General features: G+C 47.1%; 1 protein-coding gene across 4 annotated transcripts in view; it reads right to left on the bottom strand.

Annotated features, from left to right (window-relative positions):
* CTIF (cap binding complex dependent translation initiation factor) overlaps positions 1–13697 on the bottom strand; it is a 151586-nt gene that overhangs the window by 41648 nt on the left and 96241 nt on the right. For 3 of the 4 annotated variants that reach the window (XM_068423649.1, XM_068423647.1, XM_068423650.1), the window contains 2 exons: positions 3172–3613; positions 1081–1410 (listed from right to left, as the gene is read on the bottom strand). In XM_068423649.1, the coding sequence (XP_068279750.1) occupies positions 1081–1410; positions 3172–3613 (772 nt within the window). The remainder of the gene's footprint in view (positions 1–1080; positions 1411–3171; positions 3614–13697) is intronic. The other variant, XM_068423648.1, reaches the window with a different exon arrangement.

The raw sequence follows: 13697 nt of genomic DNA on the forward strand, positions 1-13697 counted from the left end.
AATGGACATCATGCTCCCATCACACCGAGACTGGCTACATGTTCTTGTGAAGCACTTTAGGACCCTCTGGAGACATGACATATATTATTTATCCTACACTGATGCTGTGAAGAGCTGAATATGAAGTCAGTTATTATTGTACATGATGCTGCAGTATAAATCAGTCTACTGGGTCTGTTGGTAGGGGTGGAAATGCTGGGGCAAGAGAAGAAAGCAAGTTCAAAGAGTCCTCCCTAACCCAGAAGGATCGCACTTTGAAATCCTGTGTTCAGTTTTGGGCCCCTCACTACAAGAAAGACCTTGAGGTGCTGGAGCAAGTCCAGAGAAGGGCAACGAAGCTGGTGAAGGGTCTGGAGCACAAGTGTGATGAGGAGCAGCTGAGAAGAAGTGAAGTTTCAGAGAAGTGAAACAAGAGCTTTGTATGTGCCGCGGATGACACGTGTGTGTGAGAGAATGGCCAAATGGAAACACAAATTAAGGATGGAAATTCATGGTTTCAACTGTACAGGTCCTGTCTCCAGAGAGGCAGAAAGACAGAGGTCCATGTCACACTCTCCCCAGAAAGCAACACCCCCTTTGATAGGGGCACTACAGTAAACACGCTCTCTCCAGCAGACCACAGGCGGTTGAGGACAGTCCTGTTTCCCCATCATCCACCACTATCATGGACCAGTTACCAGAGCCACTGCTTTTTTCTGCCCCCTAACTTTGCTATCGCTGATGGTTTTGGTGCAGAACAATCAACCAGTGCTGCATATACCAATAAACAAGTCACTCAGAATAATTCGCAAATACACAAATTATTTCTGTCTGGGTTGCAATCAGAAACCAGGAGCAAGACCTTCAGCCAGGTGATGCAACCAACAGTCTACTCAAGGACCATCATTTCACCTGATATCTCTGGTGCTGAGATGGACTTCAGCCAAAAAGAGCAGTAAAGACCTTCCACTGTAAGACCCTCCAAGTTCACTTCTCTTCATGCCATGGGAATGCTGTCACAAGCAACCCACTCATTTCACAGATGGGCCCTGGAGTCAGATACCATATTTCCACATACAGCTCATAATTTTATCTCATTACCTGCAACATGTTGAGGAGCAAACTCCGGAATTTGGTTCCTTCCACCATGAAGAGGGCCATTTTGTCACAGAGCTTGGCTGCTGTGGAAGCAAAACTGCGGTCCGTCACCGCTTTCTGGTAGATGGTCTTGACTATTTCCCCCAGCATCTCCTCAGAGTTGGTAGAGTTCTGGGCCTCTTCCATGAAGGTGGTGAGCTTGGAGTCAACGTCACTGCTGTTGTTCCTCATGCTGTTGAGGATTTCAATTAATTTGTCCATTTTGTTCTTTTCAGGATTGGTGGTTTCCACCGTGACTTCGTCCTGGTCCGTGAAAAGGGAAAGACAAGGCGTCTGTTACACAAGGAAAAAACAGACATATCAGCCCTTGTCCTTCCACAAACAGCGCAGGGGGAAGGGGACTGGGGAGACATATAAAGAGACACAGAAAAAACAAAACATCTTTTAGAGGCACAATGGTCTCACGTCAGTATTGAAAACCACAAGTGAACGAGTTCTGACACAGAAATGTTCTCTGTCCCCATTTCCTGCAACACTCAATCCCAGAGTCCTGCCCCTTGGCTCAGGGAGAAGATGTGCTTGAAGGCCCTGAGCCAGGATGCCAAGGTCTGACCACCCCTGACCGCCTTCTGCATCTTGGACAGGTTTCTGGGGGTGTCTTCAACATGCTGATAATGGACATATTTTTGCCTCTATTTTAAAAGTGCCCTGATGTTTGCAAAATGCTCAGATAACAATCCTACAAAAATATCTACTTTTTAATATATAGTTAATGACCTGAATTGAGATCAAAGATGTCACGTGATCCTAGTGTTAGAAATACTCTTAACTTTTCCATCTGTTGACTGTTACACTTCTTCATGTCATGACGATAGAATTTATTGCTTCTTTTCAACATTTAATTATGCATTTGTCCCTTTCCTCCAGCATAAGGCACGTATCCTGCTTACTATGGTCTGCTCCCTTCTCCTTCTCTAGCTCAATCTTAAAACATGCTATACAGTACAAACCTGTAGCAATTTTTTGGACAACCCCAACGCCAACTGGCAGTTGGAGTTGTCCAAAACTCCCATCAGGAGACCAGTTGTGTTGACTACACCTGCCCAAGAGTGGGTGCTTATGTGATGGCTTTCTTATAAGACTACAGATTTGCAGGATGGGCATTAAAATGAATATTCTGAAAGTTTCTGCTGTACTCCCATTGCTTTAAAGAACATAAAAATAACTAACAAAAATCTATTCCTCCCCCCTCATGCCACATACATAAATAGTAAATGCACATGCATTCAAAGATATACATTTCCAACATGCACTCCAATGGAATTGTATATGTTTGGGTTATTTTTGCTACGTATTTTGGAAATCTCATTGGAGATAACCCCACGGATGCATTTTCCAGTCCGACAGAAGAATCTCAAGAGAAAGAATCTGAGTTTCACAAGGGGCAAATGGAGATATCATCTCCAAATTCCTCAGAAATCTGAGGCTGAATATTGTTTCCAAAAAGGATTTCTCCTCCGTCACTTGCGTGCAATAGTTTTGTTATTGTTGGGTTGTTGGAAGGAAGGGGGAAAGATAAGGGTGTTTCAATTCATTGCCGAGATAAATGGATATCAAGTTTTAAGTAGCTGACTCCAACTGTTCAGCACTCAAAAGTCAAAGCTCTGTAATTGTGGAGGAAAATTGCCTGGTTTAGATCTCTTTGAAATGCGGGTGAGCTCTGCAGACCAGGAGGCAGGCAGCTGGGACCAGCCACTGGGGAAGGAGCGCCCATGTTGCAGCTCCGTGTGCACCAACCTTCCAGAGGGTCTTTGCGTGGGTAGGGGGAAGAGTTCCCATTCCTTCTTGGAGAACTCAAGCTGGTAGCAACCTCAACCAAGAAGTCAAGCTAAGAGCCTTAGCACTGTGTCAACAAAACGTCTCCTGAAGAAGCATGAAGATGCTTCACGAGAAGTGTTGACACTGGGAGATTAAGATCAGTTGGGTGCACTCATGGAAAGGTCCCTTGAGCCCACCCCACCCTTTGTATGGAGAATGGCCAACGGCCAGACTCTTGGAAAAAGGGAAACTCAATGTTTCCCTAAGAAATAATACCTTTTCTTTTAGTCTCCTCCGCAGTCTGTCTTTGGAAGACTGAAGCAAATTGATCTTGGGTCTTTCCCCAATGCGCTCGTGAATACTGTCTTTCCGCTTGGTCTCTGACTCCTGGATATACTGCTGAGACTGCTTCTCCACAGCCTCTGGGCCTCGGTGCGTCTCCACAGGAATATGTACCGTGCAGACAGAGGTGTCCTCGATTTTCAAATTCTCAGTCTCTTTGGCGTTTCTGTGCGTTTCTTTGTCGTTGGGCGAGTGCTTCTGGTTGTGGTGCCATCTCCGGTTCTGGCTGTAGCCGTGGTGGCCCGTCCTGCCTGAGGAGTGAGGGGCCTGGCCTCCTTGGTAGAGTTTCTGGTGGTCCCTGTTGTGTTTGGTGCCACCTTGCTGATGATCTGCGTGCTGTTGAGGCTTGTTCCCACCTGGAAGTCGCTGCTGTCTCCTGGGAAGTCAAAGGAAGTCATTAGTACACCCCTTCCCGAATGGTCCTGTTTGGTCAACGCATCTTCTATCCCACCAAACAGCCTGGCCCTTGGTGGGTCTTCCTATCACAAAAGGGGAGCCAATTTTTTGGCATCTAACACAACCTAGTACCAACTCATGCCTCTAAATTTCTTTCAATAGCTGAAAGTTTTCATGAACAGTTAGATAATACGTCTCTGGTTCCCAGGAAAATCTCTTCCAGATTTCTGCATTGCTTCCACACTAAACCAGGGAAGACCTGGTTAGTCTCAGCTCAGCAGTGGGAAGTCAGGCAGGCAAGAAATATCAGGAGACATTTTTTTCTGAAGACCTAAGGAACTCCTGATACCCCTGGCCTGCAGTATTACTTGCTCCTCTTACTTGCCACCTCTGCTGTACCAACACAGCATACTGCTGCGTTGGTTTGCAGTGCACCTTTTTAAGTGTATCAGGAATTTCTAAGTGGAAAAAAAAAAGCTAAAAAGCAAATTACCAAGTAAAAGAGGTGCCCACACCAAATGGTTTTGTTTGGCCTTTCTTCATGCATGTCCCTCATCATCGCTACACCAGGAGAAGATGCATGTGTGGATAAAGAAGCTGAGGACCATGCTTGAGTGCGGCAGCATGGGGAGCCAGGATCATTATCTCCAGATAGGAGGCTGGGTGAATACAGCTCCAAGCAGATAACATGGCAATTCAACAGGCACAGAGAGGAGGAATTGCCCACAAATGGTTTGCTCGAGAGACTACAGCAACTCAGAAGGGGTGAGGAAGACCCTGTATGCTGGCAATAACCAGTAGCCGAGATGGCAGGTCCCCAAAAAACCAATGGCTGAATGGAAGAAATGCTTTGGCAGCCTCGGACGTTTCAGATTTCCACACAGGCTGCAGCGTGGCTCTCCCAAGTGGAGAAGGCAGAGCCGGAATGCCATCATCGAGGATGCAATTACGATGGAGACAGTCCCGGTGTTGGCTGCCTTCACCGGGGATGGCGCAGGGTTAACCCTAAGCATGGTAGCAGCTCCCTGCCTGCTTGATGCCTTTTTAACACTCAGTATTGGCTCTGAAAACACGTGGGATGCTTTCAAGCTCGGCTCCTTACAAGGCTGCTGGGAGCAGCGCTGAAGGCTCGTGAGGGACATCTCCCCTGCATCGTCCCCCAAAACAAGGACACAACTGTGAGCGCTGCAGTGGCCACAGCGGTCTGTGTCCATACTGGTTTTGTAGCCATTATAATCCCCTTGCTCAGCCTCATCCCTTACCCCAAACCTCTGCCTCCGTTCAGATAAATAGCAGCGTTTATTTTAAACCCGTTGCATAGCAATTAATTTTATTTTCATCATCTGCAACGGCTCGGCTAAAAGTGCTCGGACGAAGGAAGAGGCCATTCACAAATACATTTCAATGGTCAGCGGCTAAACAGTCTCCAACCCTGCCTGCCAAAGCCATCTGCCCATGAAATCTGTATTCCTTGGCATCCCTAGGAGTTAAAACCTATTTTCCGAGGCCAGTTGGCTCTTAACCATAAAGAGCGAGTGTTTGGAGAACCCAGGACGAAGAGGCTTGTTCGTGGTGGCAGTGGAAGGAATTTGTGTTTAGTCTCAGACCACCGGATCTGGTTTTTGGAGATATTCAACGTTGGGTTTTTTTTTTTGCAAGCTGAATGGCAGGGAATTAAAAAAAAAAAAAAAGAGATGGGGGAAGCTTTCCTGTTTGCTGGAGCTTACAAGCATTTTATGAGGACAGATTCTCCACATCAAGTTTTCCTGGCATTTCTTTGTTTCCTCTCAGTAACGCAATCACATAAACCGCTTTGTAAAGAGCGACACTTATTAAAAGGGGAATGTCAAAATAAAAGTTAGTTAAAACCCTTATCTAGTACCGAGCCCTCACATGCTTGAGTGTGAGAGAGTTTTGCTGATTGAATTCAGTGTTTGTTTTCTGTGGTTTTGCTCTTCTCTCCTCTCAAACATCTGAGTTTAACTGTTTGGGTGCACTTTCAGCCTTGAGTTAAAAGCCAGCCAGGCTGCTACTGTATTTAAGTTGCAAATATTGCACAGAAACGATAAAAGTTGCACACAGACCGAGGTTTAACTGCAGCACAAGTAAGGCAAAATGCCTAGAAATGAGCTGGGAACCAACCTCTGCTGTAAATTCCTGCAAGAAATGAATGCAGGGACATTTTTTTCCTAAAGACATAATGATACTATAAACCACATTGTTTCTGTTTAAGGGCTGTGAAGGAAAAAAAAAGAAAAAAAAGGTTTAAGATTTAAAAAAAACCCCACTTAAGCCAATGTGGAATGTGCAAGATTGTTCGGTTTGGGGGTTTTGCAATGAGAGACGGAGAGGACAGGCAGCTCCATCCCCGTACAGGACAGCTAAAAGGCAATATCCCCATGGCAAGGGGCAGAGCAAACACAAACCGAAGCTCTGCAGTCACTGACCACAGGATGGAAAACACCAGAGTCAAACAAGTTAGGAAAAAAAAAAATATTGCAAGAAATAAAAGGCAAAGGAAGGAGAATGGCAAACAAGAAGCAACGTCCGTGACTTGGCAGCAAGCAGGGGTCTAGATGATCATCCAGCATTCAGGCAAAGACTCATTGTGTGCTTTTATCTTCCCAACACCCCAGCAAAGATGAGAAGCCAAGAAGAAATAGGACTCTGCAGCGAAGAAGAGCCAAAGCAGGGAGAACGGGGCCCAGATCTTAAAACTTCTTTGCCTGCACAGCATTGCAAAGCCAGGGAGGTCAAGATGTCCCATAGAATCATAGACTGGTTTGGGTTGGAAAGGACCTTAAAAATCATCTAGTTCCAACCCCCTGCCATGGGCAGGGACACCTTTCCACTAGACCAGGTTGCTCCAAGCCCCATCCAGCCCGGCCTTGAACACTGCCAGGGAGGGGGCAGCCACAGCTTCTCTGGGCAACCTGGGCCAGGGTCTCACCACCCTCACAGCAAAGAATTTCTTCCTCATATCTCATCTAAATCTCCCCTCTTTCAGTTTAAAACCATTGCCCCTTGTCCTATCACTACACGCCTTTGTAAAATCCTTGCTCTCAGGTGTGACCAAGGTGCTGGGGACATAGAGAGCCCCAGGAAGGGGCAAGATGGGGACCAGGGCACCCCACCACACACACCTGCTGTGGGTTGAGTTGATGGAAACAACCTTGTGCTTCCTCAAGGGCAGGAATGTAGGTGCCAAGATGGTGGCTTGGGGTGACCTGCTGAGCTTAGGGAACCAGACCATGTAGGAACCCAAATGCACTTCCAAGCCCCAAGTTTTAGGCTTGCAATGCCAAAGGGAGGAACAACTGAAGCTTGAATCACACAGCAACATCTCCGAGAAAAGGAAGAATTCACCCCAGAAAAATGCCACAGCTACTGGGAAATCCTTCTTCTGTCCCTCTCTGCTCATCCTTTGCTGTAAGGACATGGCGCCTTGAGGGGGACCCTACTTCAGCTACAAGAAAAAGTACCTAGACAGCACAATGGTCTCTTACCTCTTGACTCCATTTAACATTAAATAACTATTTTCACTTCAAAAGCCAAATTCTGATTCAGCTCAAAACTCCCCGTGACTTCAGTGGGACTGGAGATTTGGCCATGGGTCAATGTGGAAACTAAAGAGATGTTCAGAGTCACAAAGAAACTGCAGAAGTACCAAAAACCAAGGGGAGACAGGGTTGTCAAGCTGGAAATAGGATTGTATTGCTTCTGCTATCATTTCTCCACTGATTTTTTTTATTTAATTAACTAAATGAGATACCTTTCAACAGAATTTAGATCTGACAAATGTCTGCTCTGGTGGAGGAGCCTACGCAAACAAATCTAAGGCTTCAGCTGTCTCAGTGATTACCAGCCTACGTGCTCAGAAATACGGGATTCCTGCAAGTTTTTACTACATCGTTTGCTCCCAAGGAAAGGGGCTGGAAGGCACAAGGCTGGGAAAAATAACTCCAGACACGTGGACAGCTGTGGTCTAAAACACAGTTGCTCCGTCCCATCAACCCTGCTCATACCCCTCCCCGAGCGAGACAAGTCCTCTGAGAGCCCCCACCATTTGTCTGGCATGTGGAGAGCCAGAGGACAATGTGGGGTTACATTCTCCATGTGGTTGCATGGAGATTTGGTTAGGCAACTCCTGCAAATACTGAGAAGTAAGGAGCTACATCTCCAATGGCACTTGAGACATCTACCATGTGGTGCAGAACATCCCATACAGAATCACTGAATCACAGACTGGTGTGGGTTGGAAGGGAACTTAAAAAGCATCTAGTTCCAACCCTCCTACCATGGGCAGGGACACCTTCCAGTAGACCAGGTTGCTCCAAGCCCCATCCAACCTGGCCTTGAACACTGCCAGGGAGGGGGCAGCCACAGCTTCTCTGGGCAACCTGGGCCAGTGTCTCACCACCCTCACAGCAAAGAATTTCTTCCTAATATCTCATCTAAGTCTCCCCTCTTTCAGTTCCAAACCATTCCCCCTCTTCCTGTCACTCCATGCCCTTATAAAAAGTCCCTCTCCAGCTTTCCTGTAGCCACTTCAGGTACTGGAAGGTGCTAGAAGGTCTCCCTGGAGCCCTCTCTTCTCCAGGCTGAACAGCCCCAACTCTCTCAGCCTGTCTCCAGAGCAGAGGTGCTCCAGCCCTCTGAGCATCTTCGTGGCCTCCTCTGGACTCGCTCCAACAGCTCCATGTCCTTCTGCTGTTGGGGGCCCCAGAGCTGGACGCAGCACTGCAGGGGGGGTCTCACGAGAGCGGAGCAGAGGGGCAGAATCCCCTCCCTCGCCCTGCTGGCCACGCTGCTGGGGATGCAGCCCAGGACACCGTTGGCTTTCTGGGCTGCCAGCGCACGTTGCCGGCTCATGGTGAGCTTCTCGTCACCCATCACCCCCAAGTCCTTCTCCTCAGGGCTGCTCTCAATCCATTCTCCACCCAGCCTGTATTTGTGCTTGGGATTGCCCCGACCCATATGGCCAAACAGACTGAGATGCCATCCGTGGGCTCAGAAAAGGGGTGCTCTGGACCATCCTGGTTCTTGCTTTTGAAGAACCTGCCTGGATACCACGCTTGCCCTCAACCCCAGGCATCTTTTCCATGGGACAAGCCCTCCTGGGCACGCTAAGCTCCTCACAGGGGAGGGATGCTGATACCTGGTGGGCATGGACAGGGCCACACAGCAATTAACAACTAATACGAACTTGCAGCCACTCAGGCCAGAAGTTGAGAATGAAGAGCAGTGCCGTGGCCAAGGTCAAACCTTCTGCTTCCCCTTCATCCTTCTGGTGAATGAAAAAACTCCTCACTGCGTTTTGTGGACAGAAAGTTTCTCTCCATCCTTGCTTTTACCCATGCAGGATCTTACCTCTGTACCAGAAGCACGCCCAGGAATACGATGCTAAGTCTTGGGAGTATCTCACTATCAGCTTTGCTGCTACCATGCCTGTGATTAATCAGCAATTGCTGTTACAAGGGACAGATTAAGATCTGCTGCAGAAATGGACTCTGTGGGACCTTCTACTCTCATGAGGACCCCAGATCCCACTTATCTGTGGCACTCCCCCAAAGCTGGAGGAGCAAAGCACCCCCAAGGCATGCAGTGACTGCACCTTCGAACAGAGGATTGGTGGGACTGGCTCTGTGGGATGAAGGGCCACCACTCTCCCATCTTCTTTTTGAAAATCCCACAGTAATTTTCCTTTGAGAGGGAACGAGATTAAAGAAAACTCTTCAAGTCACCACGGAAAGAGTTAAATTCACAGAGATGGACAGCAACTGGACTCTGAAAAAGGACTCAGCCTGAAAAGGAAAAGGGCAGGAAGAAGTAAAGTCCTCTGAAACATCCCCTGAACAAACCAATTTCTCCAGGCCCAGCCTTTCTGAACTAAGCATATTTCAGCCAGCTCAGCTTCTTCACCTTGCGAGATGCAGCTCCACAAATACCTGGACTGGCACCCCTAAGCAGGTGCTGCTGGAGGGGTTTGGGCATGGCAGTGCTGCTGTGATCAAAACCACCCATCATCACTGGCTTTGGGCACCTAAGGGACATCGTGGTCCAAACTGGAGGGCCTGAAGGATCCCAGTGAGGAGCTGGTAGAATTTTATAGCATCTAAAACTGGTCCTGGAGGTCTAATTCTGCCCTGGGAGGTCAACGGGAATATTTTTATTAATATAATGAGGAGGAAGGTCTGAATTTCTATTCTAGAGACCTGACTTCCCCCAAAAGTATTCTTCACCAAGCCTACTTCCATCAAAGGGACTCTAATGTTTTATGCACATGTACAATGACAACTCAGTGTTGCTTTGGTGCAAGGAGCATCACAGTCCAGCCACGGCCGTTTTCTATCCTCGCTATGATTGAGAGTGGGAAACACTCAAATAAGCTTGACGGTTCCACACAATTTAATCAAAAACCTCAAAACCCCACAGAAAGCAGCAACCACCAGCTCCAAGGATGAAGAACACAGGACTTCTGTGTGTTTTCCCTTTGGCTTTCTCTCTCAAACTGGTTTCGCTTGGCTCCAGTTTAATTTTTGTTTGCATTTTTCTCAGATGAGAAGGGAACAAGATGTCATGTTCACTCCTGAAAACAAAAATGAAATTATTCACACTTCTTCTATGCCCTTCTGTCACTAGGGTTAAAGTCTATCCCGATCACTAGACCCAGCCCATGCAACTGGATGGACACAGCATTTTGGAAGCATAGAAAATCCACCTGTCAAAATGGTGGTGACCAGGATCTAAAATAATCTTTGAACAGTTGAGATGTAATGCGTGCTTTAGGTCTTACACATACACATCCTTGAAAACATACAATGAACTCCAGGAGACAAGCACAGCCAACAAAAACAACGCTACGAGGGTAGAGGTGTTTTTGATGAGGCTCAGCATCTGGCTGCTGGGAAAAGCATTATGAAACCTTCCGATGAGTTGCCTACCCAGGCACAGCTCCTCTTGTTACCACCTTGGTCTTGGGGTACAGCCACTGCTGACAACTCTGGGCATCACATCTGTCTTTGTCTGCTACAGATGATTTTGTTTGGCCTCTACAACATAACTAGACTCACTGTAAACTAACAAGGTAGCACTGATTTTTATGGTGAGGGTGGCAAGACACTGGCACAGGTTGCCCAGAGAGGTGGTAGATGCCCCATCCCTGGAATCATTCCAGGTCAGGTTGGACGGGGCTCTGAGCAACCTGATCTAGTTGAAGATGTCCCTGCTCATGGCAGGGGGGTTGGACTAGATGGCCTTTAAAGGTCCCTTCCAACCCCAACCATTCCATGATTCTGTGATTCCATGATTGAAGGGCTTCACACAGAGACATCCAAGGTGCTCATGCAATAATGCATCAAAAAAATGGGTATAGGATTGACACAAAGCACGGTGCATCATGGGATGCGCTATCTTCTGCTATGGGATGCTGACTGATTTGGCCTTTCCAAACACGAAAATGGACCTGATTTCTCTCTGTGCCTTCTTGCAGCATCACTTCACACCATCAGTGTCCACTATTTCTCCCACCACAGTGATGGACAACCCATTCACAGGACCACCAGATGAGCACCCAGTCTGCAGGCTGTGCTGCAGGAGCAGAGACAGCACTGCTGGGCTGAAAGGACACAGCACGAAGTCACAGAATCACAGAATCAATCAGGTTGGAAGAGACCTCTGGAATCATTGAGTCCAACCATAGCTCTGACACCACCCTGTCAACTAGACCATGGCACTAAGTGCCATGGCCAGGCTTTTCTTAAACACCTCCAGAGATGGTGACTCCACCACCTCCCTGGGCAGCCCCTTCCAATGGCTAATGACCCTTTCTGAGAAGAAATGCTTCCTAATGTCCAACCTAAACCTCCCCTGGCGAAGCCTGAGGCTGTTTCCTCTTGTCCTATCGCTAGTTGCCTGGGAGAAGAGTCTGACTCCAACTCCGCTACAACCTCCCTTCAGGTAGTTGTAGACTGCAGTCCATCGGAGCAGACCCAGCAAAGCCTTGAAGAGCAAACTTGTCTACTGCTGAAGTCCAATGAAAGTCCTCACATTCTGCAACGCTTGGCCGCACAGGCTGCCTGAGTCAGCTATTTTCTTCTAAGCTTCAGGAAATGAATCTTCAGGAGGAATTTAAGTAGCTGTTTTGCAACACCAGCTTGGGAAAGACATCCCAAGTACAGATGGCATGTGAGATAGCTCCAAAACAGCTTTTTAAATGCTTTGCTGGATCTCCCACAAATCATTAGGGATGTCCAGATGAAGGCCCTTGTTACACAGAGTGGGCAACCAGCTAGGGGGTGTCTTACCCCCTGGACTTCAAGGCTGAGTGCCCAGACTGGTGTAGAAATCACTGCAGTGATTTCATGTAGAAATTGCTTGGAAATGGTTCTCTTCATAAACTACATTACTTAGAACTATGTTTCTGGATTCTTAGCGTGCTGTAAACACGATTGCAAAAATTACATGAAAACCATAGGAAAATACAGTGACAAGGAACTGAATCCAGTTGAGTTGAAATAGTTTAAACCTGAAAGACACAACCACAGCACACAGAGTTTCCCAAAAATCTGCTGAGCACAAACACACACGGATCCTGGACTACTGGTAAGAATGTGACTTGAATGAATATAGACTCATCTTTTACTACTTTGCAGTAAAAGAGCTTATATCTCAGACTCCTGGCTGCCTCCTTTAAAAATACACCAAGGCCGATCAGTTATCCCGAGATCTGATAGTCCTCCAAGAGAGATAAACTTTAAACCCATGCCAGGATGCACAGACACAGCCCACCACCATCCCTCCATGGTCCTGTCCCTCAAGACACATCCTAAATAGTACGTACGAGCCCCCACCTGCTGCTTTTTTGTTCAGCTGTCTTCCTTTAGACCTCTGTGACTTTTTGACCTGCAGCAAGGAGACATCCAAGGTTTTTTTTCCATATCCTATTTATACCAGTACTTTCTAGTGAAGAAATAAATGTCTTTCCTGTAGAAGCTAAGGCAAGATTTGACAGGATCTCCTAACAGCTGTCCAGACATATGAGATGACCCAAAGTCAATGGCAAGCAATTACTTCCGACATGGAGATGTGGTAAAACACCAACCCAAGGAGCAGAGATGCTTTTGACTTATGCGTGCCAGTAGCCTTTATCAAACACATTAAATAAATTTCTTTAAAAACGATGCAGCATGCATTTAGTGTAGAGCTCTGGGAGCTAGCATCGATCTGGACTTGATTTATTGCAACCCAGTGACAATCCTAAGCAGTTTCCCAAACGTTTACCTAAGTCTGTCCCACTGTCAAAAGAAGAGTTGTCTCCTCTTGACCCCATTCCTACTCCCTCTCTCGTGCTACCCCTAACGCTTGCATAGATGTGCTGAGCTGTGCCAGGGTCTGATCCACCCCAAAAATTTACTTTCTTTTGGATGAGTTTCCACTCCCCAGTTTGGATGGGAACACGCTGCTCAGGATGGGGAGGCACAGAGCTGGGTCACCTTCTGCAGCTCCAGTGCCACGTAGCTGTTGGTCCTTGCTGTTTGAGGACCAGCAGCCCCAGCTTTAATTAGGAAATTGGGATGATCCACAGCATCTGCACAACGCTGGGAATGGACGGAGCAATGTTAGTTTAAATGAAAGAAAGAAGCCTGTTGACCACTCGTGCCCCGGAGGCTGTCACGCTAAATAAAGACATTATCAGAGAAAGAGCAGATACTCAGCGCCTTCATGCCTGTTAATGACCCCGGCACCTCCTGAATCAATCTAGGGACTCTTTCCCACAGATGGTCCCTTGGAGACAGACTGCTGAGGCTTTAGTAGGAATAAATGGAAACAAAACAGTTAACAAATATCTAAAAATAGACTGCAGTTAACTTTTTTTTTTTTTAATATGGAGATGAAAAATCCCTGGGTGATTTACGTGCCAGCAGAGATATTAGCTGCACATAATAGATGCAATATTTTTAATACTAATATTTTGGGCTGAGACAAGAGCGGGAATGGAAAGTATTTCCAGTGCCTTGACTTCTTTATTTTGCAAACATCAGTTGCTAACTGGGGTCAGACAG

The sequence above is a fragment of the Nyctibius grandis genome, chromosome Z (genome assembly GCF_013368605.1).
Source record: "Nyctibius grandis isolate bNycGra1 chromosome Z, bNycGra1.pri, whole genome shotgun sequence".
Classification (NCBI taxonomy): Eukaryota; Metazoa; Chordata; class Aves; order Nyctibiiformes; family Nyctibiidae; genus Nyctibius; species Nyctibius grandis.